This window comes from Mustelus asterias, chromosome 15 (assembly GCF_964213995.1).
Source record: "Mustelus asterias chromosome 15, sMusAst1.hap1.1, whole genome shotgun sequence".
Taxonomy (NCBI): domain Eukaryota; kingdom Metazoa; phylum Chordata; class Chondrichthyes; order Carcharhiniformes; family Triakidae; genus Mustelus; species Mustelus asterias.
In genome coordinates, this window is record NC_135815.1 from 68,224,047 (window position 1) to 68,251,215 (window position 27,169).

Below are 27,169 nucleotides of genomic sequence, written 5' to 3' on the forward strand. Positions count from 1 at the left end.
CCTGGATGTTCATCATAGATTTGTCAAGTCTATGAGGCTTGGCCTGGTCCAGGATGATCGACACCACCGTTGGTTCATGAGCGCCACTGCAGGCAGCTGAAATCGACGAGGAGGACCCCTGCTGGTCGTTCGCGGTCGGTGCCGACCAACATTTCCGCTCCCATAAGTCGCACGTGGGTGATGGCGCCAAACTCAGCGACCCCTGGTGGTCACACACCTCCGACTCCATCGACCATAATGGCGTCGTCCTGGCCTCGCACGTGGACGAACCCCTCGATGATTTCAACGACGAAGAGCCGAGCTCTGAAGAATCGCAGGCCGCACTGCCGTTCCTAGATTTAGATCGGCACACTTTGGAATAGCGCCCCTTCTTACCGCAGGCGGAGCACAACACAGCCTTAGCGGGACACCGTTGCCGAGTATGCTTCGCTCCCCCACAGTAGGAGCTCGTTCGCATATTCCTCCATCGTTTCGCCAGACTGCCGTCGTCGAGTGGCTAAGAGGTAACGAGCGTGTATTTCATTGGGCGGTTTGATATAACGCTTCTTCAGAAGCTCGAGGGCCTTTGTATAATCGGTGGCCGCACGGATCGCGAGGTAGACAGTGTCGCTTACCCTCGCATGGAGGACCCGGAGTCTGTCATCATCTGTGGTGACCGCTGCTGAGGCTGCCAGGTAGTCTTCGAAGCACTTCAGCCAGTGGTCGAAGGTGTTAGAGGCGCCCACCGCACGTGGATCTAGTGTAAGGCGTTTTGGCTTCAGGATCTGCTCCATACTCTTTTTTTTTCTTCGACGAGAGTTTAACAACAGTAAATAAAATTGATGCGCGTTATCAAACACGAGGCTAGATGCTCGGGAAATAAAGGCTTTTATTTACTGCAATGAAGCAGCCAATAATTATATACACGATCCCAGACTGAGGGGTCCCAGCCAGAGCAGGGACTTTTATACCTCTCCCAGGAGGCGGAGCCCGACTGGGATGTACCACAACACTACAGTACAAAGGTGTAACAACCCCACCCTAACCCCAACAGCAACAAGTAGCACAACCCAGCAGTAACATATGTACATCCTTGTAGTACTGGCCAGACCCTGGCTCAGTACTATCCAGTGGGAACCAACGATGGTTCACCACAGTAGGGGAGTCCAAAACTACAGGACATAGGTTTAAGAGGAGGGGGGAAAGATTTCAAAGGGACCTGAGGGGTACAAAAGCATATATGGAATGAGCTGCCAGACGAGGTGGTAGAGGCAGGTACAATTAAACCATTTAAAAGACATTTAGACAGGTACATGGATGGGGAAGGTTTAGAGGGTATGGGCTAAACGCAGGTATATGGGACTAGTTCAGTTTAAGAAACGTGGTCAGCGTGGACGAGTTGGGCAAAAGGGCCTGTTTCAGTGCCATATATCTCTATGACTCTCTGGGCCTGATTTTACCATCAAATTGCGCCCGTTTTCGGGCGCGAAAACTTGGTAAAGTCGGGCATGAGGCGAGTAGCGCGATCCGCCTCCGCGCCGGATCCCACTTTACCAAGGCCCAAAAAGGGCCGCGATCGGGACTATGCCCGAAACAGGCACGACAGCCATTTAAATGCATTTGAATGCATCTATATTGAATCAATGGGCTGCACGCCCAGCTTTACTGGCATTTCTCCCTTTACATAGAACATAGAACATAGGACAGTACAGCACAGAACAGGCCCTTCGGCCCACGATGTTGTGCCGAGCTTTATCTGAAACTAAGATCAAGCTATCCCACTCCCTATCATCCTGGTGTGCCCCATGTGCCTATCCAATAACCGCTTAAATGTTCCTAAAGTGTCTGACTCCACTATCACTGCAGGCAGTCCATTCCACACCCTGTTCACCCATCCAGAATCGGTGCGAAACAGACATGCTCCATAAAAGTCCGATTCGGGAGCTCCATCAGTGAGGGTTAGTGCAGAGGTAAGTGTGTAGCGCCCGACGGCTCTTTGCTGCTCATGGGTGTCCTTTTGTTGCGGCCATTTTCTGTCTCGGGTCGGTGGCGGCTCTGCGAGTGTGTGGGGGGTTGGGGGGCTGTTGCTCTGCGGGGTCTTCGATGTTCGACTTGCAGCACGGACCCGGTTCTCAGCACTGACCTCAGGTCTTGTGGTGCTGCTGGGTCCTCATACACTCAGCTCATTTCCAGCTGAAGGACATGCACAAAGCCCTTGCAAATTGCACTGCTGCAGCCTCTCAACTTTGCAAGGAGCTGTGATTGTGGGGAGCATGTGGCTGGGGGAATTGGGGGGCTGTGATTGGGGGGAGCATGTGGCTGAGGAAATGGGGGGGCTGTGACTGTTGACGTGCTAGGGGCAAGCAGTGTTCCTTAACCTCTACATGTGCTCCTCTCCATCTCCCCCACCTCCCTGCCCCCCCCTTCAGAGTGACGAGGTGGCTTTTGCGATACAGCCAATCGATTTTGCTGTTCTTTTGGTTGTTGCTGGTGCTGAGGAGGAGGAGCTGGAGGAAGAATTGTGGGCACAAGAGGCCCGGGCCTTACCACTTGCAGGAGTAGAGGGAGATGACCACCAGAGTCAGGAGGTGGCCACCATTCATCCAGAGGACGGGCACAGGAGAAGGAGGGAGCAGAGACCCTGGAAGTTCCGTGCACGAGTGTCATTTGAACAGACATCGGACACCGTGTGCTGCCGACGTCTCCGTCTCTGAAAGGAGACAGTGCAACACCTGTGCAACCTGTTGCAGGACCTGCCACCCAGAAACGGGGGGTCACCCACTCTCGATGGCTGTCAAATTGACGGCCGCTCTGAACTTCTATGCGATTGGCTCCTTCCAGACCCCTAGCGGAGATGTCTGTGGCATCTCCCAATCAGTCGTGCACACCTGTGTCAAGCAGGTCACGGAAGCCCTGTATGCCTGGGCTGGGCAGTACATCAAATTTAACCTGGACCAGGCCCATCAGGAAGCCCAGGCTACAGGATTTGCAGCCATTATGGGGATGCCTAACATACAGGGGACCATCGACTGCACCCACGTCGCCCTCAAGACCCCCCCTACAGAATCCACGGAGATTCATCAACAGAAAGGGGTTCCACTCCCTGAATGTTCAACTCATATGCGACCATCAGATGAACATTATGCATGTCTGCGCAAAACATCCAGGTAGTGTGCATGACAGCTTCATTGTCAGGAGCTCGGACATCCCGGAGGCATTTGAGGAGGAGCCCAGGCTGTGGGGATGGCTCGTGGGTGATATTGGTTACCCGCTTCGGACATGGCTGATGATGCCTGTGCGGAGGCCTGTGTCTGAGGTGGAGACCCACTATAATGAGGCCCATGTAGCCACCCACACGATAGTGGAGAGGTGCATTGGGCTACTCATAATGCAATTCCAGTGCCTGGACCGATCTGGCGGGGCCCTCCAATACAACCCAGTGATCTCTTCCCGCATTGTGGTCGTGTGCTGTGCCTTGCACAATCTGGCTCTACAGAGAGGAGGAGGAGGACATGGAGGCTGACCAGCTGGGTGCTGCTGGGGAGGATGACCAGCAGGAGGAGGAGGAGGAAGATGAGGAAGAGCATGCCGAAGAACACCAACCAGGCGCTGGAGGGTTGGCAGCCCAAATGTGGCATGCGCAGGTGGCATGGTCACCAGGCGGTTCATTCACTAGGGGTTTGTGTCTGTGGGTTCCATCACCCCCCCCCCACCACATACAAAATTCCTTCTATATCCTGCAACATTGTCACATCAGAGTGGTGGGCCTGGGTACTCTGTGTTAGCGAGTTTTTTGGTAGGCAGGAGGATGAAGATGACTTGCTAAGCACCATTATGATGATGCCCTGGTGCAAACTAGTCTGACTCAATTTGGTAGATTGAACCAGGGCAGGACTTACTCAGTTAATGGTAGGGCGTTGGGAAGAGTTACGGAACAAAGAGATCTAGGGGTACATGTTCATAGCTCCTTGAAATTGGAGTCACAGGTGGACAGAGTGGTGAAGAAGGCATTCGGCATGCTTGGTTTCATCGGTCAGAACATTGAATACAGGAGTTGGAATGTCTTGTTGAACTTGTACAAGACATTGGTAAGGCCACACTTGAAATACTGTGTGCAATACTGGTCACCCTATTATAAAAAGGATATTATTAAACTAGAAAGAGTGCAGAAAACATTTACTAGGATGCTACCAGGACTTGATGGATTGAGTTATAAGGAGAGGCTGGATAGACTGGGACTTTTTTCTCTGGGGCGTAGGAAGCTGAAGGGTGATCTTATAGAGGTCTATAAAATAATGAGGGGCACAGATCAGCTAGATAGTCAATATCTTTTCCCAAAGTTGGGGAGTCTAAAACTAGAGGGCATAGGTTTAAGGTGAGAGGGGAGAGATACAAAAGTGCCCAGAGGGGCAATTTTTTCACACAGAGGGTGGTGAGTGTCTGGAACAAGCTGCCAGAGGTAGTAGTGGAGGCGGGTACAATTTTGTCTTTTAAAAAGCATTTAGATAGTTACATGGGTACGATGGGTATAGAGGGATATGGGCCAAATGCAGGCAATTGGGATTAGCTTAGGGATTTTTTAAAAATGGGCGGCATGGACAAGTTGGGCCGAAGGGCCTGTTTCCATGCTGTAAACCTCTATGACTCTATGACTTTATGACTCCTATCTGAGCTCCACATGCACGCTGGCACTTGGGCCCACGTCTGTGTAGTGGGTCAGAGATCTGAAATCCCCAAACAGGGTCCCGGGGCGGGTAGGGTGGGTGACGGGAGGGAATTGCTCAGAGGGTCTAGGGAACCAATGCCTTCCTTTTCTCAGTGACACAGCATTGAGGGACCTCCCAAACTGACATCAACATGAAGCATCCCTCCGGCGATTATCAATGAAAGAGGATTCTTATTCAAGACAAATCTGAGACAAATTAGTCGCAGGTGGGTGGTGAAAAACATCTAATTGCAATAAAGGTGTTTAAATAAGATGTTCTAACATAAAAACCTGTGAAGAGAAAACGTTAAGGTGCTTAAATATCTTTCTAACTAGTGCAGCCCTTCACCCGTGCCATCTCAGTGAAACTACAACTTCTTAACCTTACGTGGCCTACAACTACGTCTCAGTGACTCCCCAGAATGTACATCGGAGGTGGAGGGGGCCAGCTGCCTACCATGCCCCGTGGCCTGTGATGTGCGTGGCGGGCATCCTTTGGAAGTCCTGGGCCTTGAGGGCCCTGGCCTGCTTCCAGGTCTCTGGGATTTTTCCATGACACCCTCGTCATCCCTCTGCCCCTGAAATGCCCTGGTGTCAGGAAGGGGGAAGTCAGAAGATGTAGCCCGAGCCACAGTCCCCTGGCTAGAAGGCCCCGGCATGGGCTTGAGCCCTTCCTCCTCCCTTGGGGTTCCTGTAGGCCCCTGGGTCACTCCATGGGACAGTGGTGATTCTGCAGCGAGCTCCAGAAGCTCCAGCGTCACCTGCCACTGCCAGTCCTGGAAGACCACCTGCGTCCTACCTATGGTGGTCAAGCCCCCTGCAATGGCCACTTGAGTCGGGGGCCACCTCTCAATGGCTGCAGCAAGTGCCCTCTGAGACTGGGCCATGTTCTGCAAGCCCTCAGCCATGACCCTCTGAGACTGGGCCATGCTCTGCAAGCCCTCAGCCATGACCCTCTCTGAGACTGGGCCACGTTCTCAAGGGCTGTTGCCATAGCCCGCTGTGTCTCAGCGCTGTCCCGCTGGGTCTCCTGCAAGCTCTCGAGCCTCTCAGCCATGGGCCGCAGAATCTCAGGAAGCCTGTTGAGTCCCTCAGCTGTGGCCTGCTGTGACTCGGCCGTGGCCCTCTGGGACTCGGCTATAGCCTGCTGTGACTCAGTCATCGCTTGGAGCCTGCCACTCATGGTGAGGATCCCCTACCCCAGGCTTTCCACTGCAGACGCCACCCTTGCAGTGTTGGCGGAGAGGCACACAAGACAGACAACAGCTGGTTCGCCTGAAAGCTTTGGGACTCCTCCCAACAGCCTCGCAATCGGTCCAGTGTGGCCATCAGCCCCTCTTGCATTCCCCTGGCTCTGTTGCTGCATCTCCAGCAGCTGAGGGAGAAGTGATCTCAAAGGACCAGCATGTAGTCTGGGGCCAGCTGAGTCCTCGCCTCCGGCAGGCCAGAGGCCTCGGACGTTCCCTCCTCCACCAGATGTACATTATCAGATGTGTCATGCTCACCAGAGAGTGACCCAGAAGCCTCAACACTAACTGGACCCACCGACGTGTCAGTATCAGGGATGATGACTTGTGAGGTGGAAGTTGACGCCAAAACTGTGCCACCCTCAGAGGTCCCTTCACCCATATCCTCCGAGGACTCATCCGAGCTGCCTGGACCAGAATGGGCGGGAGCTGCATCAGGGGCCTGTAGTCCAGAAGGCCCCAGGTGTCCGGATGTGTCCCTGCAACACAGGACACAAGGTTAAGTGCAAGGGAGGGTGAGGAATCCGGGATGCCAAACACATGATTCACATTTCTCCATTCAACACGGAACAAAGCACCAACAAAATTACATCACAGGAACAGGCCCTTCGACCCTCCAAGCCTGTGGCGACCAGGTTGCCCATCTGATTTGCTACCCCCAACCCTTCCAGGGACTATATGCCTCTATTCCCATCTCATTCACATAGCTGTAGAGATGCCCCTTAAAGGTCACTATCGTATCTGCATCCGCGAACTCCCCCAGCAGCGAGTTTCAGGTACCCACTACTCTCTCTGTGCAAATAAACATGCCTTGTACATCTCCTTTAAACCTTGCCCCTCACACCCAAAACTCGTGCCCCCAAGAAGTTGCCTGAGTGGAGGAATGACAGGTGCTCACGTCTTGATGGCAGCCCGACTGTCACTGACAGCCCGCATCTCCAATTCCCTTGACAGCTCCAGCGCCCGCTCCTCAAAGGGGGTGAAGACCCGGAGGTCTGGCTCACCACGCTCTGTCTTCGCCCTCTCGTGGAAGTTATGGTCAGCCTTCTCCTGTGGAGACAGAAGGAGCCATGAAAGAAATGATGGCGTGACTCCTGCAGAGTATCAGTGGTGGCCCTTAGAGGGCAAATGCAGTGGGGCTCTTGGGGGGATAGGAAGGAGGTGTTTGGGGGTCAGGAGCTGGAAGCATGCAGGGTGCTGGGGATGAGAGGATCTGGGGGAAATTTAGGGGAAGATGCAAGATAGGGTTCAACACTCACCCTTGCTGCACGGATGAGGTTATTGACCTTTTTCCGGCACTGCTTCCCGGTTAGGGGGGGCCGGTGCCCTGTCACTGACCGAGGCGGCGACTTCCTCCCAAACCGCATTTCCATCAGCCCCCCAGGCCTGCGTCCCCCTGGGGGGAAGAGGGTGTCCTGCCTCGCCTCTGCTGCATCCAGTAGCCTCCTCACATCACCCTCAGAAAATTGGGGGGCTGGTCGTTCACACATTTTGTGCAGGAATGCCTGCCTGCACATCCATTCTTGAGTTTTTAATGGAGTTGCCCCTCATTAGGGCAGATCAGCTGCAGGCAGTTTGGCAGAGCATTCCAGCAAGTTCCATGCAGTTTACTTGTTAGCATTGAGGGGAAGGCAAGTGAGCACTTGCAAGTGTTCTGATGGGGAGTGGGGGCAGGCCGTGGATCAGTGCCTCTGTGATTGGGGACAGGGGAGAGAGAGGAAGGTGTCAGAGTCCGGAGGAGATGGGGGCCTTGTGCGGGAGGGTCCGGGGTGGGGGTAAGGAGGATCACTCTGCCTGATATCTGTAGGGTGGAGGGGGGAGGGTGAATCTCTCTGCCTGAGATCGGGGGAAGGGGGGTCTGCTGCCACTCTGCCCAAGATCATTGCGGGGGGGGGAGAGGGGTCTGCTGCCACTCTGCCTGGGATCAGTGTAAGGGAAGGGGGGTTCCACTGCCACTCTGCTTGAGGTCAGTGCGGGGGAAGGGGGGTTCCGCTGCCACTCTGCCTGAGATCATTGGAGGGAGAAAGGGAGGTCCGCTGCCACTCTGCCTGAGATCATTGGGGGGAAAGGGTGTCTGCTGCCACACTGCCTGAGATCAGTGGGGGGGAGGGGCCCGGGATCGATCTGGGTGGTGGGTGGGTGGGGGGATAAGGGGAGTCAGTAATGTTGTGGGGGTGGGGCAATGTCTATGGGCGCCATGAGGAGCGAAGTGGTAGGGGAACGTTATTCTATCATTTGTACGCATGTGCAGTTGTGGGCGCCGATTGGAACTGCAGTGCTTTGGGCGCATTAAGCTGATATTTTTGCAGGCAGAGTGCGGATGGGGGCACTGGAAAATGGGTCTAAAAGTCAGATCTGAAACACTCCAAGATTCAAGTCCACCCAGCACTTAGAATCAAAATGGTAAATAGGGCCCTATAGCTCCACACTTGCTCCACCCTTCAGTCATATCATGGCTGCTCTCAATCTCAACTCCATTTACCTGCCTTAGCTCCTTATTTTTTGATATCTTTACATAACAAAAATCTAGTGATCTCAGTCCTGAAAGCTCCAATTGTACTAATACCCACAACCTTTTTGGAATGTGAGCACTTGAGACTTGAAAAATCAGTGAGGAACCGCTACACTGTGAAGTGCCACCTTCTCGATGACATGATGAACTGAAATCTACATCTTGGTTGAACACAAAAGATTCCATAGCATTATTCAAAGAGCAGGCTGAATCACCAGAGTCGTGTTCAATATTTATTCTTCAACCAACCTCCAAAAACAGATTACCTGATTACAATCACGTCACATTTGTGGGAGCCTGCTCTGCACAAACTGTCTGCTGGGTTTCCTACACTGTAACCCAAATGTTTCTACATTCAAAATTTCTGAACTGGCTGTTCTGGAATTCCTGTGGTCATGAATGGCACTGTACCTAAAGGTTCTCTTCCTTGCTTTAACTTCCAAAGAAAGAAACCCATTTCTGAACATGATTTTGTGACATTGATACCCCTGTTCTTTCTCAGTACTTACTATGAATAAATGTCCAAGGGGCTGAAACTGAAATGCAACTGAAATCAACAAGACTTAATATTAGACAGGACATATAGGGCCCGAATTTACCATTTCCATTCGAAGTACTGAATCTGGGCGCAATTCAGATGCGACTTGGAAATCTGTTCTCAGGCGCCCCTGTACGCACTTAGCCTGAAAAAGAAATCGCGAGTCTGAATTGCACTGTGGGTGGGGCTTATTACACCCGAAACGCTGCAGCTCCGATTGAAGCTTTGAACTGTGACAAATAGTGACCACAACTCTGTTAACTTTAGGATAGTAATGGACAAGGACGAGTGTTGTCCTAAGGGTAGGGTGCTAAATTGGGGGAAGGCTAACTATAGCCGGATTAGACAGGAATTGGTGGCCGTTGATTGGGAGGGGCTGTTCGGGGGGTAAGTCCACGTCTGGCATGTGGGAGTCTTTTAAGGAACAGTTGATAAGGCTGCAGGATAGGCATGTGCCTGTAAAAAGGAAGGATAGGAAAGGTAGGATTCGAGAGCCGTGGATAACCAGGGAAATTGAGGATCTGATCAAAAAGAAAAGAGAGGCGTACATTAGGTCCAGGCAACTAAAAACAGATGGAGCTCTGGAGGAATACAGAGAGAGTAGGAAAGAACTCAAATGGGGAGTTAGAAGGGCAAAAAGAGGTCACGAAATGTTCTTTGCAGACAGGATTAAGGAGAATCCTAAGGCATTTTATTCATATGTTAGGAACAAAAGAGTTATCAGGGAAAAAGTCAGACCTCTCAGGGACAAAGGAGGGGAATTATGCTTAGAACCCAAGGGAATAGGGGAGATCCTAAATGAATACTTTGCATCGGTATTCACAAAGGAGAGGGACTTGTTGACTGGGAGTGTCTCAGAGGGAGGTGTTGGCCCGTTAGAGAGAATCTCCATTATAAGGGAGGAAGTGTTATGCCTGATGGCATCTATCCTAGACTGCTCAGGGAGACAAGTGATGTAATTGCTGGGCCTCTGACGGAAATCTTTGTCTCTTCATTGGACACAGGTGAGGTCCCTGAGGATTGGAATGTGGTACCATTATTTAAGAAGGGTAGCAGGGATAACCCGGGCATTATAGGCCAGTGAGCTTGACGTCCGTGGTAGGGAAATTGTTGGAGAGGATTCTTAGAGACAGGATGTATGCGCATTTAGAACGGAACAATCTCATTAGTGACAGACAGCATGGTTTTGTAAGAGGGAGGTCGTGCCTTACAAATTTGGTGGAGTTTTTTGAGGAAGTGACAAAAACGGCTGACGAAGGAAGGACCGTGGATGTTGTCTATCTGGATTTCAGAAAGGCATTTGACAAAGTCCCTCATGGCAGGTTGGTTAAGAAGGTTAAGGCTCATGGGATACAAGGAGAGGTGGCTAGATGGGTAGAAAACTGGTTTGGCAACAGGAGACAGAGGGTAGCAGTCGAAGGGCCTTTTTCCGGCTGGAGGTCTGTGACCAGTGGTGTTCCGCAGGGCTCTGTACTGGGACCTCTGCTATTTGTGATATATATGAATGATTTGGAAGAAGGTGTAACTGGTGTTATCAGCAAATTTGCGGATGACACGAAGATGGCTGGACTTGCGGATAGCGATGAACATTGTCGGACAATACAGCAGGATATAGATAGGCTGGAAAATTGGGCGGAGAAATGGCAGATGGAATTTAATCCGGATAAATGCGAAGTGATGTATTTTGGAAGAACTAATGCCTCCCCTCCCCCGAGAATGATCGGGCCTCCCCCCCCCACCGCCCCCCGAGAATGATCGGGCCTCCACCCCCCCACAGATCTGAGTCAGAGAGCCGTTGGAAGCTCTGAACTTACCTCTTCAGAAGCTAGAGCACCCAAAACCGATCTTTGCCGAGCACGTCTGTTTCGTGCCGAATCTGGACGCACAAATGCAATGGTAAAGGGGGAAATGCTGGTAAAGTTGGGCGGGCAGCCCATTAATTCAATTTAAATGCACACAAATGCATTTAAATTGCCGTTGCGCCCGTTTCCGGCACGAATCGGATCGCGGCCATTTTCGGGCCTTGGTAAAGTGGTCATCTGCGCGGACGCAGGCACGGATCGCGTTAATGACTTCACGCCCAACTTTACCAAGTTTGCGCACCCAAAAACGGGCGCAACGCAATGGTAAAGTCGGGCCCATCATGAATAGCAGGTGAGATACCAACTGATTTTTATCCCTTCTCATGTTGGATTTCACCTCCTCAGATTCAAGCTGCTCTTTTGGCCAATATTATTCTTTTGAAAAGAGCTATTTTCTTACTCTAATGAAACTGTCTTTGGCCTTTCCCATTCTACCTCTAATTTTACTTTACTGATCACAGTTCAAACAGATCTGTAGCTTACAAATGTAGAGAGAAATAAAACAACTGGCATTGAAAAGACATATACGGTCGCATAAGAGAAAAGGTTTGAAATCGTTTTGAATGTGATGACAGAAAAGTAAAATACACTAAAGAACAAAGGACCAATCAACCCTTTGAAATTGATTCACCATTCATGGTCGCTCTGTATTTTAACCCCAGCCACCCCTTGGTTCAATGACACTTAATCCCTTTGACTAATAAAAATCTGTTTGGAAATTTTAAATTGACCGAGTTTCAACAATGCTTTGGAGAGGAGAATTCCAAATTTCCATTACCATTTGTTTTTTTTAAATTCATTCAGTGGATATGGGCATCGCTGGCTGGGCCAGCACTTATTCCCATTGCTGAGAGTCTTGATAGGCCATTTCAGAGGCAACCACGTTGCTGTGGGCCTGGGGTCACATGTAGGCCAGACCTGGTAAGGACTCCTTCCCTAAAGGATATTAGTGAACCAGATGCGTTTTTACGACACTTACTTCATGGTCATCATCAGACTTTTAATTCCAGATTATTAAAATTAATTCTAATTTCACCAACTGCCCGTGATGGGATTCAAACCAGGTCCCCAGAGCATTACGCTGGGTCTCAGGATTGCTAGTCCAGTAACAATGCCACTATACCACCGCCTCCCCAATTGTGTGAAGAAGTGATTCCTCATATCATCCCTGAACAGCCTAGCTTTAATTTTATGGTTGTGTTCCTTTGTTTTGACCTTCCTACCAGATAAAATGGATTCCATTTATCCCAATGAATTAACCATAGAAACCGCCCTACAGTGCAGAAAGAGGCCATTCGGCCCATCGAGTCTGCACCAACAAGAATCCCACCCAGGCCCTATCCCCGTCTCCCTACATATTTACCCGCTAATCCCTCTAACCTACGCATCCCAGGACACTAAGGGGCAATTTAGCTTGGCCAATCAACCTAACCCGCACATCTTTGGGCTTTTTTTCAACCTAACCCGCACATCTTTGGAATTCTTTCATCATCTTAAGCATCACACTTAGATATATACGATGTATATTCAAAGAACTATATACCTATCTGTCTAACCTAACCTCATAGTTTAACACTTTAACCTCAGTATCATTCCAGTGAACACCCATCCCCAAACACTTTAACCAACACACCCTTCCCCTCCCCAACACCAACAAAACAATCTCTGCCCAGTGTTAACGGAAGCATTGCTTTACAACTCAAAGATGTGCGGGTTAGGTTGATTGGCCAGGTTAAAAATTGCCCCTTAGAGTCCTGAGATTCTGAGGTTAGTGGGTAAATATGTGGGGGTAGGGCCTGGGTGGGATTGTGGTCGGTGCAGACTCGATGGGCCGAATGGCCTCCTTCTGCACTGTAGGGTTTCTATGATTCTATGAAAGATGGAGGGAATGAACCAGGGTGCTGTGTGTTCCTGTACAGCAATACTTTTAGTTTAAAATAAATGAAAATTTCAACAGAGAATGCAATTAGCAGTCATTATACAAGGTTTATTCATCATTTACAATGTTTTGTTTAGCGTTTATTACCTCTTGCATAGGTCACTTGGGAAGTTACACAACCTCTGTTGCACTGTCTGTCCCACTGTCACAATGGGATAAACTTGTGGACTGGACTGCCTTTGGAGCTGATTACTACAGTCATTTTAACCAAAATTGCCAGGTAGGATCCCATGCAATTTGGTGGAAATGCCAGTTTTATACCCCACCCCCAATATTATTCTCCTTGCCAACATAACAGTATAGGGAAAAGGCACCAGGGCAGAGAGAGGTGTGAGTAGAGGGTGAAAGAAGGATCACCAACTGAAATACAAGTTTTCCATGTTTATTGAAATAACTCCTCAGAGGCCGGTGTCCCTTTACCAGATTTTGTTTATTTACAAATTCAATTCCACTCCAAGGGTGCTTCGGGTACAAGGGCAGAATCTGGAATATCAGTAGGCTTGACACCACTCAATATAAATACAGTTGAGACTCCCTGTTTGGGCAGGCAATCATTACCTCATTCAGGGAGCTCATACTCCAAGGGGCCAACCGCAAGAGCCTCGTTAAATTCATTATATTTACATTCTGCATCTTGTGCAAGAAAGGGAGAAGGAGAAACTCACATAAATCAACAAAGACAGATCCAATAGAATTCAATTACTTACGGCATTCTTTAGTGGAATGTCCAAAGGTAATGAGAAATTGGAAGACAATCACTCTACAAATAGACATTGTCAGACAGAAGCTTCTTGATCTGTAACCTATATGCTGCTGAACAGAAAAAGGTGAATTTTACAACATCCTCCTTTACATTGAAGTCATCAACAAACTGATTTTCAGATTATGCACATTTACTCAGTGTTGCCCTGAATATGCTCACTGTTTGTTGGGTGTTGGCAGCTCAGTTTGGGAAACTGAGTTAGTACTCAGTCTGTTTTCTAAAGATTCCCAATGAGGATAACTTAACTCTGAGTAATGACACAAAATGCCTATGTCCCTTCCATTTATTTTTCATTCTCAGTGTGTGGCATTTTTTGACCATCACTAGTTGGTGGTGTGCCTTCAGCTTGAACCATTGGAAAGCAGTTTTGACACAAATGAATGGCTGGCTAAGCTTTTTAAAGACAATTTGGTTTGAAACTGGAGTTATATTCAGGGTCAGACTGGGTTTGGACAACAGATTCACTTCCCTGTAGAACTTTAAAGTTTACTTATTAGTCACAAGTTAGGCTTACATTAACACTGCAATGAATTTACTGTGAAATTTCCCTAGTCGCCACATTCCGGCACCTGTTCGGGTCAATGCACCTGACCAGCATGTCTTTTAGACTGTGGGAGGAAACTGGAGCACCCGAAGGAAACCCACGCAGACACCAGAGTGAGAATGTGTATAAGATAGATTGAGAAGAGGAAAGGGTTAAAATTGTGATGCGTAACTAAAAATCAGTTGAGGGATAAACTGGTTATGGAAAGGGCCTGAGGCGAGGGCGACAAGCGAAACTAATGATCACGTTAAAGAAACTGCTAATAGGTCATTGGCTTCGGAGGGCAGGGCCTTATCAATTGGCCTTTTGATCTTGAAATTAATCTAATCAGAAACTTTAATAGCCATGTCTTTACGTGGCTATCACTTTTTGTTCTTGAAAGTAATCTAATCAAAATGTAACAATACAGCTATGCCCTTATTGGCTAACAGAAGGATGTGGATGTATCTCCGTCGGGTATAACTGAAAACTGGTTTGTAAGTCGGACAGAGACTCACGAACTCATGCTGGATGTGCATGGTCTTGCGATCTCTCCTCCGATGTAATAAAGAAGGCTTTCGGAGAAACCTGTGTCCCTTCAGTTTTTGATCCGACTTCCGGAAAACGAATTCTACAAGAGAACGTGGAACTTCCACACTGACAGTGACCCAAACCGGGAATCGAACCCAGGTCCCTGCCACTGTGAGACAGCAGTGCTAACCACTGTGCCACCATTACTGAACCAGCTGGATTTTTATGACAATCCAACAACTTCATGGCCACTTTTGCTCTTCTCAACTTTGTATTTTTAAACTGAATTCAAATCTCAAATTGCCATTGTTGGATTTAAATTCATGAGCTATGATCAGAGAAGCCCACCGTCCAATTAAGGATGGTAGGCAGACTCCTAAAACAGGAAGGCCAATCAAGAGCTGCCAGCTTGAAAGCAACATGAGGATGCTATGAAAAGAAAGGAAAAGTAAGATCAAAATGAAGGCATCCCCATGCTCTCCAATGTTTTCAAAGTTTAAATTAGAAATGGCCTTTGCAGCCTGGCCAACACTGTGTGGGAGGAGAGAGCCCCTCCATAGGGCAGCCTAGCTGCTGTTCCAGCCAGGCAAGCAGAGGCCTTGAACCTGTCCAGAGGCCCTCTTGATGTCGGGAGGCTGACTCAGATCATTAAACTCACAGGAGGCTGATTGGAAATCCCCATTCGGCCTCCTTCAATTGGCCTTAACTAGTTTTTAACTAGTCACCACCAGCCCAACTCCAGGGAAAACCACCCCCAGAAGTTTTTGTTCCTGTTCAAAGTTTACTGCCACAATGTAGCAGCCCCATTGATCATGGGCACGGATCCCATAATGGCCACTAAATCTCACAAGCAGCCAAAAACAGGATTTGCACCGGCAAGATCGCAGTTTGAGATCTTCCCCGTCCCCCCACTGGTGACATGATTGGATTCATGCCTGATTTCCACACATTTTAATAAATTACAATGTACTTACCAACCTTGGTGTCTGCTGACACCTTATCCTCCCATCCAATCGGCATGATGTTTAAAGTTTGGATTGACCATGCTAAATTACCACTAAATATCCCAGGATGTATAGGTTAGAGAAATTAGTGGGATAAATACGTGGGGTTACTGAGTTATGGCCTGGGTAGGATACTCTCTTGGAGAGTCAGAGCAGATTCGATGGGCCAAATAACCTCCTTCTGCACTGTAGGGGTTCTATGAATTCTATGAATAAGATAAACTACATTAAAATATCAGATAGTAATGTCATAAAAATGTGCAGTGCATTTATACAATAACATTGAAATGTCAATTCCCAGCATTATGTACTAAGGGTAATTCAATAAATAATTAAATTACTGTCTGGATTGTAATCAGAGAACACATTAAATAATATTATATGTTAATGTTAACTGATTGAGCCCAATGTTTTGTTCTGAAAGATGTCAAAAGTATATGCATAAAATAAAGCCAGGAGTAGACCATTCAACCCCTTAAAACTGTTCCACCATTGAATAGGTCTTGGCTGATTTGCGATCTAACATCCTATATTTGCATTAAGTTTATCTGTTAGTGTCAAAAGTAAGCTTACATTAACACTGCAATGAAGTTACTGTGAAAATCCCCTGGCCGCCACACGCCGGTGCCTGTTTTCGTGCACTGAAGGAGAATTTAGCATGGCCAATGGACGTAACCAGCACGTCTTTCAGACTGTGGGAGGAAACTGGAGCAGCCAGAGGATTCCCATCTGCAGACTCCGCACTGACTGTGACCCCAAGCCTGGAATCGAACCCGGATCCCTGGCGCAGTGATGCAGCAGTGCTAACCACTGTGCCACCGTGCCGCCCTAACTCCATCATCTCTTAGCCAAACAGATATTACCCACAATCTTAAAGACACCAGTCCCATCTTCCACAGTATATGTGAGAAACTTCAATCTGTTACCCTTTAAGTCAGAAAATTCTTTTTGATTTCAATCTTGAATGGCCTAGATCTAGTGACTCTTATTTCTTCATTCCCACGCCTGAGAAATTGGGCCAGAACTTCAGTTGGATTGCCTCTCTGGTCCTGCCTGCAGTCTGACCCTCTTACCTGGGCTGGGGGAGAAATGTGCAGTGCACTGTCTTCCTGACATCTTCGGTTGAGTGCAGCCTCAGGGGAAAGGAAGCTACATCCCCTCTTTATGCCATTAGCTGTCGTAAGAAGGAAGTTTAAAGGTTCATTCACTTTGAGAAGCCAGGGAGTGATAAGGTGCCTTGGGTAAGTCTGATATTCAGTGGGGAGGGTGTTGGTCATGGAGGGGCGGTTTGTTAGTAGGATCGGGACACCCAGTAGACAGTGGAAAGGTGGATGGTCAGTCAAGGGGTCGGGTAGTCAATGGGGGTTTGGTGGACAATAGGGGGGAGATGGTATATGATGGGTATGGGATAGATGGTAAGTAGAGGGATCAGGTGTTCACTGAAGGGAGGTCAGGTGGTCAGTGGGGAGTAGGACGGGTCAGGGGTATGGGGGAATGGGTTGTCAGTGGGGGTGGGGTCAGATGGACCACGAAAGGGATGGATGGGTCAGGGGGTAGATGGTCAGAGTGGGGAATCGGCTGATCACATGAAGAGTAAGAAGTCTCACAGCACCAGGTTAAAGTCCAACAGGTTTATTTGGCACTAGCTTTCAGAATCTCAGGCTCCTTCATCAGGTGAGTGAGGACTTGTGTTCACAAATAGAACATAGAACATAGAACATAGAACATTACAGCGCAGAACAGGCCCTTCGGCCCACGATGTTGCACCGACCAGTTAAAAAAAAAACTGTGACCCTCCAACCTAAACCAATTTCTTTTCGTCCATGAACCTATCTACGGATCTCTTAAACGCCCCCAAACTAGGCGCATTTACTACTGATGCTGGCAGGGCATTCCAATCCCTCACCACCCTCTGGGTAAAGAACCTACCCCTGACATCGGTTCTATAACTACCCCCCCTCAATTTAAAGCCATGCCCCCTCGTGCTGGATTTCTCCATCAGAGGAAAAAGGCTATCACTATCCACCCTATCTAAACCTCTAATCATCTTATATGTTTCAATAAGATCCCCTCTTAGCCGCCGCCTTTCCAGCGAAAACAATCCCAAATCCCTCAGCCTCTCCTCATAGGATCTCCCCTCCATACCAGGCAACATCCTGGTAAACCTCCTCTGCACCCTCTCCAAAGCCTCCACATCCTTCCTGTAATGTGGGGACCAGAACTGCACACAGTACTCCAAGTGCGGCCGCACCAGAGTTGTGTACAGTTGCAACATAACGCTACGACTCCTAAATTCAATCCCCCTACCAATAAACGCCAAGACACCATATGCCTTCTTAACAACCTTATCTACTTGATTCCCAACTTTCAGGGATCTATGCACACATACACCTAGATCCCTCTGCTCCTCCACACTATTCAAAGTCCTCCCGTTAGCCCTATACTCAACACATCTGTTATTCCTACCAAAGTGAATTACCTCACACTTCTCCGCATTAAACTCCATCCGCCACCTCTCGGCCCAACTTTGCAACCTGTCTAAGTCTTCCTGCAAACTACGACACCCTTCCTCACTGTCTACCACACCACCGACTTTGGTGTCATCAGCAAATTTGCTAATCCACCCAACTATACCCTCATCCAGATCATTAATAAATATTACAAACAGCAGTGGCCCCAAAACAGATCCCTGAGGTACACCACTTGTAACCGCACTCCATGATGAATATTTACTATCAACCACCACCCTCTGTTTCCTATCCGCTAGCCAATTCCTGATCCAATTTCCTAGATCACCCCCAATCCCATACATCTGCATTTTCTGCAGAAGCCTACCATGGTGAACCTTATCAAACGCCTTACTAAAATCCATATATACCACGTCCACTGCCTTGCCCCCATCCACCTCCTTGGTCACTTTCTCAAAAAACTCAATAAGGTTAGTAAGGCACGACCTACCTGCCACAAAACCATGCTGACTATCACCTATCAATTCATTACTCTCCAAATAACTATAAATCCTATCCCTTATAATTTTTTCCAACATCTTGCCGACAACAGAAGTGAGACTCACCGGTCTATAATTCCCGGGGAAGTCTCTGTTCCCCTTCTTAAACAATGGGACAACATTCGCTAACCTCCAAATAGGTCATATACAGACACAAACTCAATTTACAAGATAATGGTTGGAATGCGAGTCTTTACAGGTAATCAAGTCTTAAAGGTACAGACAATGTGAGTGGAGAGAGGGCCAAGCACAGGTTAAAGAGGTGTGTATTGTCTCCAGCCAGAACAGTTAGTGAGATTTTGCAACCCAGGCAAGTTGTGGGGGTTACAGATAGTGTGACATGAACCCAAGATCCCGGTTGAGGCCGTCCTCATGTGTACGGAACTTGGCTATCAGTTTCTGCTCAGCGATTCTGCATTGTCGTGTGTCGTGAAGGCCGCCTTGGAGAATGCTTACCCAAAGATCAGAGGCTGAATGCCTCTGACTGCTGAAGTGTTCCTCGACTGGAAGGGAACACTCCTTTCCAGTTCCAGGTTCCCTTCCAGTCAGAGAACACTTCAGCAGTCACGGGCATTCAGCCTCTGATCTTCGGGTAAGTGTTCTCCAAGGCAGCCTTCACAACACATGACAACGCAGAATCGCTGAGCAGAAACTGATAGCCAAGTTCCGCACATATGAGGACGGCCTCAACCGGAATCTTGGGTTCATCTCACACTATCTGTAACCCCCACGACTTGCCTGGGCTTGCAAAATCTCACTAACTGTTCTGGCTGGAGACAATACACATCTCTTTAACCTGTGCTTGGCCCTCTCTCCACTCACATTGTCTGTACCTTTAAGACTTGATTACCTGTAAAGACTCGCATTCCAACCATTATCTTGTAAATTGAGTTTGTGTCTGTATATGACCTATTTGTGAACACAAGTCCTCACTCACCTGATGAAGGAGCCTGAGATTCTGAAAACTAGTGCCAAATAAACCTGTTGGACTTTAACCTGGTGTTGTGAGACTTCTTAGTGTGCTTACCCCAGTCCAACGCCGGCATCTCCACATCACATGAACAGTGACAGGAGTTTGGGTGTTCAGTGGGGGCTGGTCACATGAACAGTGGCAAGGGGTTGGGTGGACAATGGTAGAGGGTCGAGTTGTCAGTGCGGGCGTAGGGTGGACAGTGCAGAGGGGGTGGACACAGTGGACAGTGCAGGGGGGGGTTTCAGGTGAACTGTGCGGGGATTGGATGAACAGTTCGGGGGGGGGGGGGCATTGGATGGACAATGTGGTGGGGGGGGGGTGTCTGGTGAACAGTGCAGGGCTGGGGTGGGGGGGTGCCGTCTGGTGAAGAGTGCATCCTTCCAAGGTCAATAGCTCCTTCCAATCGCATGATGCCCGAAAGTGAATGCACTACTCTAGCTGAGGTGGTGATAGAGTTAATGCAGATCAGTCAGTTAAACCTTCACTCTTAAACAGGTACCTTGTATTGGAGAATGCCGACAGTGACAATAACCTGAAGGAGTGCAGTTACCATGAGTTCCACATGGTATGTTGCCTCCTTGGTGCCAGAATAAAGGACTTCATGGAGAGGGTGAAGACTATTTTTGAGGAGAATGTTAGTGAGTGGGAAGATGTGGTACAGATTGAAACCAATGAAACACAGAGAGCAGGTACTGAGGTCCTAAGATCAAGATTTTTAGAAGCCAGGGAGGAAGTTAAAGGACCTCGAAGCTAGTCATTCCAGGATTACTCCAGTGACATGCGCTAGACTGGGTAGAAATAGGGAGCGAGCGAGGATCAATGTGTAGATTGAGGCATGGTGTAGGAGGGAGAGTTTCAGAACTTTCCCATCCCTCCTAATTCAGGCACCCTGCATGCCCACATTACCTGCACTTACGGGCAGGGGATTTTCACAATAACTTAATTGCAGTGTTAATGTAAGCCTACTTTGGGCGGCACGGTGGCACAGTGGTTAGCACTGCTGCCTCACTGCGCCAGGGACCCGGGTTCGATTCCCAGCTTGGGTCACTGTGTGGAGTTTGCACGTTCTCCCTGTGTCTGCATGGGTTTTCCTCTGGGTGCTCCGGTTTCCTCCCACAGTCCAAAGATGTGTGGGTTAGGTGGATTGGCCATGACAAATTGCCCCTTAGTGTCAGGGGGACTAGTTAGGGTAAATGCATGGGTTATGGGGATAGGGCCTGGGTGGGATTGTGGTCAGTGCAGACCCGATTGGCCGAATGGCCTTCTTCTGTACTGTAGGATTCTATAATTCTGGCACCAATTAATAAATAAATAACAATAATATCCATCCCCTATCCCCCTTGCCATTTTGGCAAGTACTGTTGTCAAAAGCATAAACAGTTTTGATATAGCAATTATGAAAAACTTTCTCCTGGCAGAAGCGTTGGTGAGCAGAGCATTTAAATTTAAGGTGATTGGGAAAAGAACCAAATGTAACATGAGAAAATATTTTTTACACAGTGAGTGGTTGTGATAAATGATACCTTTCAAAAGGGAGTTAGATGAATACTCTGTGAGGAATGGGGGGGAGGGTGACAGTTTTTGGGGTAAGAACAAGATACGAGTCTAGTTAGATAGCTCTACCAGAGAGCCAGCACAGGTATGATGGATCGAATGTCCTTCTTCTGAATATTGTTTAATTCTATATATCACCAAAGTTAAAATTTGACACAATGCAGACTGAGCCTGTCAGTATCTAGTCAGATCACTCCTTATCGAGACACCGTTCCATTAATTGCTGCCTCTCTGGATATTCTGCAATTGGACACTATTTCTGACATTGTGTGACTCTGTCACTACCCTATATTGTCATTGCCCCCTTTCTTTTTGTCAGTGCTTCTCACTGTTTTGGTCTGTTGATTTGCCAAATAATGCTGCATTGCAATTTTCACATGCTTATCGAAGGAGGACAACTCGGGGGTGTTATCTCTACACACCTCCCTTTGCCTCTCTACACCCCCCTCTGCCTCTCTACATCCCCCTCTGCCTCTCTACACGCTACCCTCTGCCTCTCTACAGCCGCCTCTGCATCTCTACACCCCCTTCTGCCTCTCTACACGCCCCCTTCTGCCTCTCTACACCCTGCACTGCCTCCTTCCACCCCCATCTCTCCCTCTATCCTTCTTTATGATACCTTCTCTCCTTGTATCTCTTTCCTGACGACCTTATCCTTGACTAGTTGATGATAAGACTGTCACCGGAGTTCTACCGCCCCGCCCGCCACAGAATCGGAGTGGCGAGGGGAGGACAATGGGAAGGTCCATTGACCTCCGGTGGGATTTTCCGGTCTCGTTCAAGCAGGACCATGAAATCCTGCCTGTCAGCCTCTCAGCTCGTTGGCTTGGCTAAAACACCATCAGATTGAAATCAAATTGAGATATTGATTACAGGATATTTTGATTATGATTACATGAAGGCATTTCTCTCACAAGTCACTTACTTTTGTCAAATTGTCAAACTCACGATTGAAGTGAATCGAACAGGCTTTCGCTACTTCTTGTCTTGGAAGGTACTTCCTCGTTGTGACTTGAAGGCTTGACGAAGGTTATTTAAACAATTCTGGAATCCGGTACTCCCAGTTTCGCAGACAATACCTGTATTTGCTCAGTGTCGGTTAGAATTTCCCTCGGGCTCATCCTGTATCCTGTTGAACTGGATCAATCAAACGTAATGGGAAAGTCATCAAGCTGAAACATTCTTCACTCCACAAATGCTGTGAAACCCACTGAGCACTTCCAGTATTTCCTGATTTCAATACAGTAGAGTTAGCAACCCTCTAGGATTGTTCTGAAGGTACTGGAATTATAGATTAATCCACTGGAATCAATTCTAAAGGAGTGCAGGGCACAGAGACCTGGGTGTATATGTGCATAAATCATTGAAGATGGCAGCACAGGTTGAGAGCAAGGTTAAAAAAACAAACACAAACCTGGGCTTTACAACTCGGGACATAGAGTACAAAAGGCAGGAATAATAAACTTACGTAAAACACTGGCTCATCCTCCACTAAGAGATTGTATCAGTTCTGGACACCATGAATGAAATTTTCCCAAAAACTGACAAAGTGTCATTTTAGGCGCGAAACCAGGTGCAAAGACGCAAAGCTGATCATGAACCTCCCACATTGAGTGCAATAAGAGAACTTCCGTGTGAATCACGCTGGTATGGAGCCCCCAGGCATGTGATTCACCTCAACTGGGTCTCAACTGTGCACAAGGGGTAGCTGTACTTAAACATTCCCTCTGCACCCACATCAGGAGAATGGCAGCTCAGAGACCTCCTCCTCGATTCTTGAAGGACAACTTGACCAGACTTCTATTTGCAGTGGAGGAGAGGGTGGGCACCTGCATCCCCGAGTGAGTAGACAACCCAGAAGATGGGGTTGCTGAGGCAGTCAGTGCCCACGGCCTGTCACTGAGCACCAGTGTCTAATACCGCAAGAAAGTGAATGATCTCATTCGGGCTGGTAAGGGGGAATGTCCATCTGTCCCATCCTGGCGTCAGTCCCATCTGTCACACCTGGAATGTCCACATCAATCCACTCCATGACCTGCGATCTCCCAACACCCAACCCCCCAGCATCTTCCTTAATCCCCATCTGGCTTCCTCTTTGTGTCCCCACAGAAGAAGATAGCCCATAATAAAAAGGAGAGGGAGAAAATGGGCGGGGTTGCCTGAGCTCTCCTTACCCCTCTGAGTACGAGCGATGGAGATCTCAGGTGAGGCACCCCTGGTGAGTTGTGAGTCCCTGTGAGGCTGCCATGTGCAACAGAAGTGAGGATCCACAGAACCTTCATCCATATCACTTTTCTCAAGTGAGTTCCAAGTTGCCCAGAAACTTGTCCCTCCGTTGCACTGAACCATGTATCTTGTCTTGCAGGATCATCATCTGAAAAGGCCTGACTCTCAGGAGTCGGCACCCACCCACACCACCGCCTCCCCCCCACTGCCCCCCCCCCCCGCCCCCCCCCCCCCCAGCAACTCAGAGGAAAGCTCCAAGGAAACCACTGACCAGTCGTCACAGGTATCACTCACGCTGTCCACCAGTGCAGAGACACACACCTCGGTGGACAGAATTAGCTGACAGGTTTCGGAGTCACTTTCTGGTGAGTACCACACAGCTGCTTATGCACATCAGGTGGAGGCAGAAATGTCCGAAGGATTGGGCAGGCAGAGGTCTGCTACATCCCAGGAAACAGCTGGCTCCCAGTCAGATGCTGGGCCACTGGAAACACCTCTCCAGAAATTGCTGGAGACACAGAAGCAGAGCCGGAGTTTGCAGGAGGGGTTGTCAGCGACATTCCAGCAACTGCAAGGCCAATTGGAGGAGTCCCAGAGCCTTTAATCACAGGAGACAGTGCCAGCATAGTGTGAAACCAGGTCAACACTGCAAGGGTGGCGACCGCCTGGCCAGGATGTCCGTGCCATGGGTGATGGAATCCAAGGCAGGGCCGAGTCTCTGAGGAACATTGCTGAGGGCCAAGAGAGCATCATCCAGACACAGAGGGCCATGGCTGAGACTTGCAAACCTTGATAGAGACAATGGCAGGCTTCCAGGACGGGCAGTGCCAGGTAATGCACAGGTGAGAATCCTGGAATCACTACTTCATCGCTGATTGAACCCTCAGCCTTGCTCTTCTTGACCTTTAAATCAGTGGGACAAATCATACAGCCCCTGGCCCTCACTCAGACATGAGCTTGCCAGTCAGTGTGCAGTCAGCAAACAGACCAGAGCTGGACATAAGCAGATCCTGAGGAGCATCAAAGCTTCTCTCACCCTCCTGCCTGTCTAGTGACTCACTCTCACTGCCAACCCAGGTGTGATGTCACACCATCTCCCTGGTGTGATGTCAATGAGATATGAGAGTTGTCAGTGCGTGTGAGGGTCAGGGAGGCTTCAGCTTTTTGATTATTTGACTCATTAATTGGGATAATGTATTAGCATCCTGATTATTGACACAATAATTTCCTGATTAATTTCCTGCTTGGACCAGTTTGCAGTACTGTTTGAAATGCTATTTTTCATCTCTTTGTTTGAATTTGTCTTTCTCCTTTTTGTATCTGTTTCAAGCTCGAACCCTCTCTGTCAAATGCTAAGGCAGCAATTTTGAGTGAGTAGTTTGACAGCCATTTTGTATTAGGTTCAGTGAAGCCATTTTAGTGCCACCACACTGGAACGTTTTTACTTCTCATTGGGAAAAATATAAACTGTACAGAGTGACTCAAAATATAAAGTGGTAAAAATATGTGGCCAAAAGGAAGATTAAAAACTGAAAAAGATACATACGGATTGTGGGGCAAGATTCCCTGACTTTCCCATCAGCATTTTTCTTGGTGTTGGGAGCCAGCATGCTGTTCGCTGGCGGCGGGATCTTCTGGTCCCACTGCTGCCAATCGGAATTCCAATTGAAACCACCCCGCGCCGCTGGAAAACCCATAGCAGGGGGTGTACTGCCAGCAGGCTTCTCTGATCCCGTTGGCGTCAAGGGCCAGAGAATTCCGGCCGTGGTGTATTGAAAACTGCATTGTAAAAGGTAGGATCATAGAGTGGACATGGGTGAAGTCAGGCACTTTAGGTTAGGGAGTAGATATTATACTCTCACTTTGAAGAATTACCATTTTAAATAATTTTTCACCTCAAAGCTGCAACAATACTGTCTTTGACCCTTATCCCACTGGGAGGGTTTATCTCCTCATCTGAACTCAGGTTCCCAAGCAATCCCAACAGGTAGACCCCATGAGACCCACAATGACAAGCATCCTGGAATCACTACGTCATCACTGACTGAACCTTCAGCCTTGCTGCTTCTTGATCTTTAAATCAATGGGACAAATCATACAGCTCACGACCCTCACTCAGACAAGAGCCTGCCAGTCAGTGTGCAGTCAGTAGACAGACGGGAGCCGGACATAAGCAGATGTTGAGGAGTATCAAAGCTTCTCTCACCCTCCTGCCTGTCTAGTGAGTCACTCTCACTGCCAAACCAGGTCCATCTCCCTGGTGTGATATCAATGAGGTATGAGAGCTGTCAGTGTGTGTGAGGGTCAGGGAGACTTCAGCTTTTTGATTATTTGACTCATTAATTGGGATAATGTATCAGCATCCTGATTATTGACACAATAATTTCCTGATTATTGAAGGAATAGGCAACAATATGAACTGTGTAACTAATGTAATAGGATGGTGATTATTTATACAATGATATTTGAATTGTTGATGCAACAGGCACCATAATATTAATGTACATTATGCTGATTGTGGGCGCATCCAGGATGTTAATGTATTAGGACTCCAATGATGAATGTAACAGGAACCTGATTATTATTATTCTTTTTATTATTCATTCGTGGGACATGGGCGTTGCTGTCTGGCCAGCATTTATTGCCCATCCCTAGTTGCCCTTGAAACTGAATGGCTTGCTGGGCCATTTCAGAGAGCAGTTGAGAGTCAACCACTTTGCTGTGGCTCTGGAGTTACATGTAGACCAGACCAGGTAAGGACGGCAGGTTTCCCTCCCTATAGGGCATTAGTGAACCAGATGGGTGTTTCCAACAATCAATAATGGTTTCACGGCCATCAATAGATTTTTAATTCAAGATATTTTTTAATGAATTCAAATTCCATCACCTGCCATGGTGGGATTTGAACCTGGGTCCCCAGAACATTAGCTGAGTTTCTGATTAATAGATTAACGATAATACCACGAGACCATTGCCACCACATAATAATAATTATTATTATTATACTCTGAGCGTTTGTGATAGAGTCTTCATTTAGGCAATATGATTCTGATTATTAATGTAATAAGTCCTGATTATTAATGTAAGATGATTCTGATTATTAAAGAAATAGATTTTCTACAGAAAAGACAAATACATCTTGATGTGCTCTTTGAAGGAGGAGGCGAATATGTTCGGTCACACCAACCAACAAAAAAGCGAGGATACACGTGACAATAAATCAAATCAAGAAAAATCAAAAGGATTTGGAGAGGCCTCACAGTTATCAAAAATCAATCATCAGCCATTGCTATCTTGGAGCATCTCATCCTGTGACCCTAATGGGGTCATGACCCACAGTTTGGGAAGCCCTGCTGTAAAATCTTTGGGATTCTGAGATTGTGAATGCTGCTCTATATATAGAATGATTTAGTTTGGATCAGTTTGCAGTACTGTTTGAAATGCTATTTTTCACCTCTTTGTTTGAATTTGTCTTACTCCTTTCTGTATCTGTTTCAAGCTCGGACCCTCTTTGTCAAATGATAAGGCAGCGATTTTGAGTCAGTTGTTTGACCACCATTTTGTATTAAGTTCAGTGAAGCCATTTTACTGCCACCACATTGGAACATTTTTACTTCTCATTGGGAAAAATATAAACTATAGAGAGTGACTCAAAATATAAAGTGGCAAAAATATGAGGACAAAAGGAAAATTAAGAACTGAAAAACGACGACACAGGTTGTGGGGCAAGATTCCCTGGCTTTCCCATCAGCGTTTTCTTGGTGTTGGGAGCCAGCATGCTGTTCGCTGGCAGCGGGATCTTCTGG

General features: G+C 48.0%; 1 protein-coding gene across 2 annotated transcripts in view; it reads right to left on the reverse strand.

The window, feature by feature from the left end:
* Positions 1-22,235, reverse strand: part of LOC144504552 (cobalamin binding intrinsic factor-like) — a 51,215-nt gene extending 28,980 nt beyond the window's left edge. Inside the window, exons 1-2 of one of the 2 annotated variants that reach the window (XM_078230046.1) lie at positions 22,086-22,235; positions 13,490-13,595 (exon numbers count right to left, since the gene is read on the reverse strand). In XM_078230046.1, coding sequence (XP_078086172.1) covers positions 13,490-13,556 — 67 coding nt within the window. In that variant the 5' untranslated portion in view covers positions 13,557-13,595; positions 22,086-22,235. The remainder of the gene's footprint in view (positions 1-13,489; positions 13,596-22,085) is intronic. The other variant, XM_078230045.1, reaches the window with a different exon arrangement.
* Positions 22,236-27,169: the final 4,934 nt, after the last annotated feature.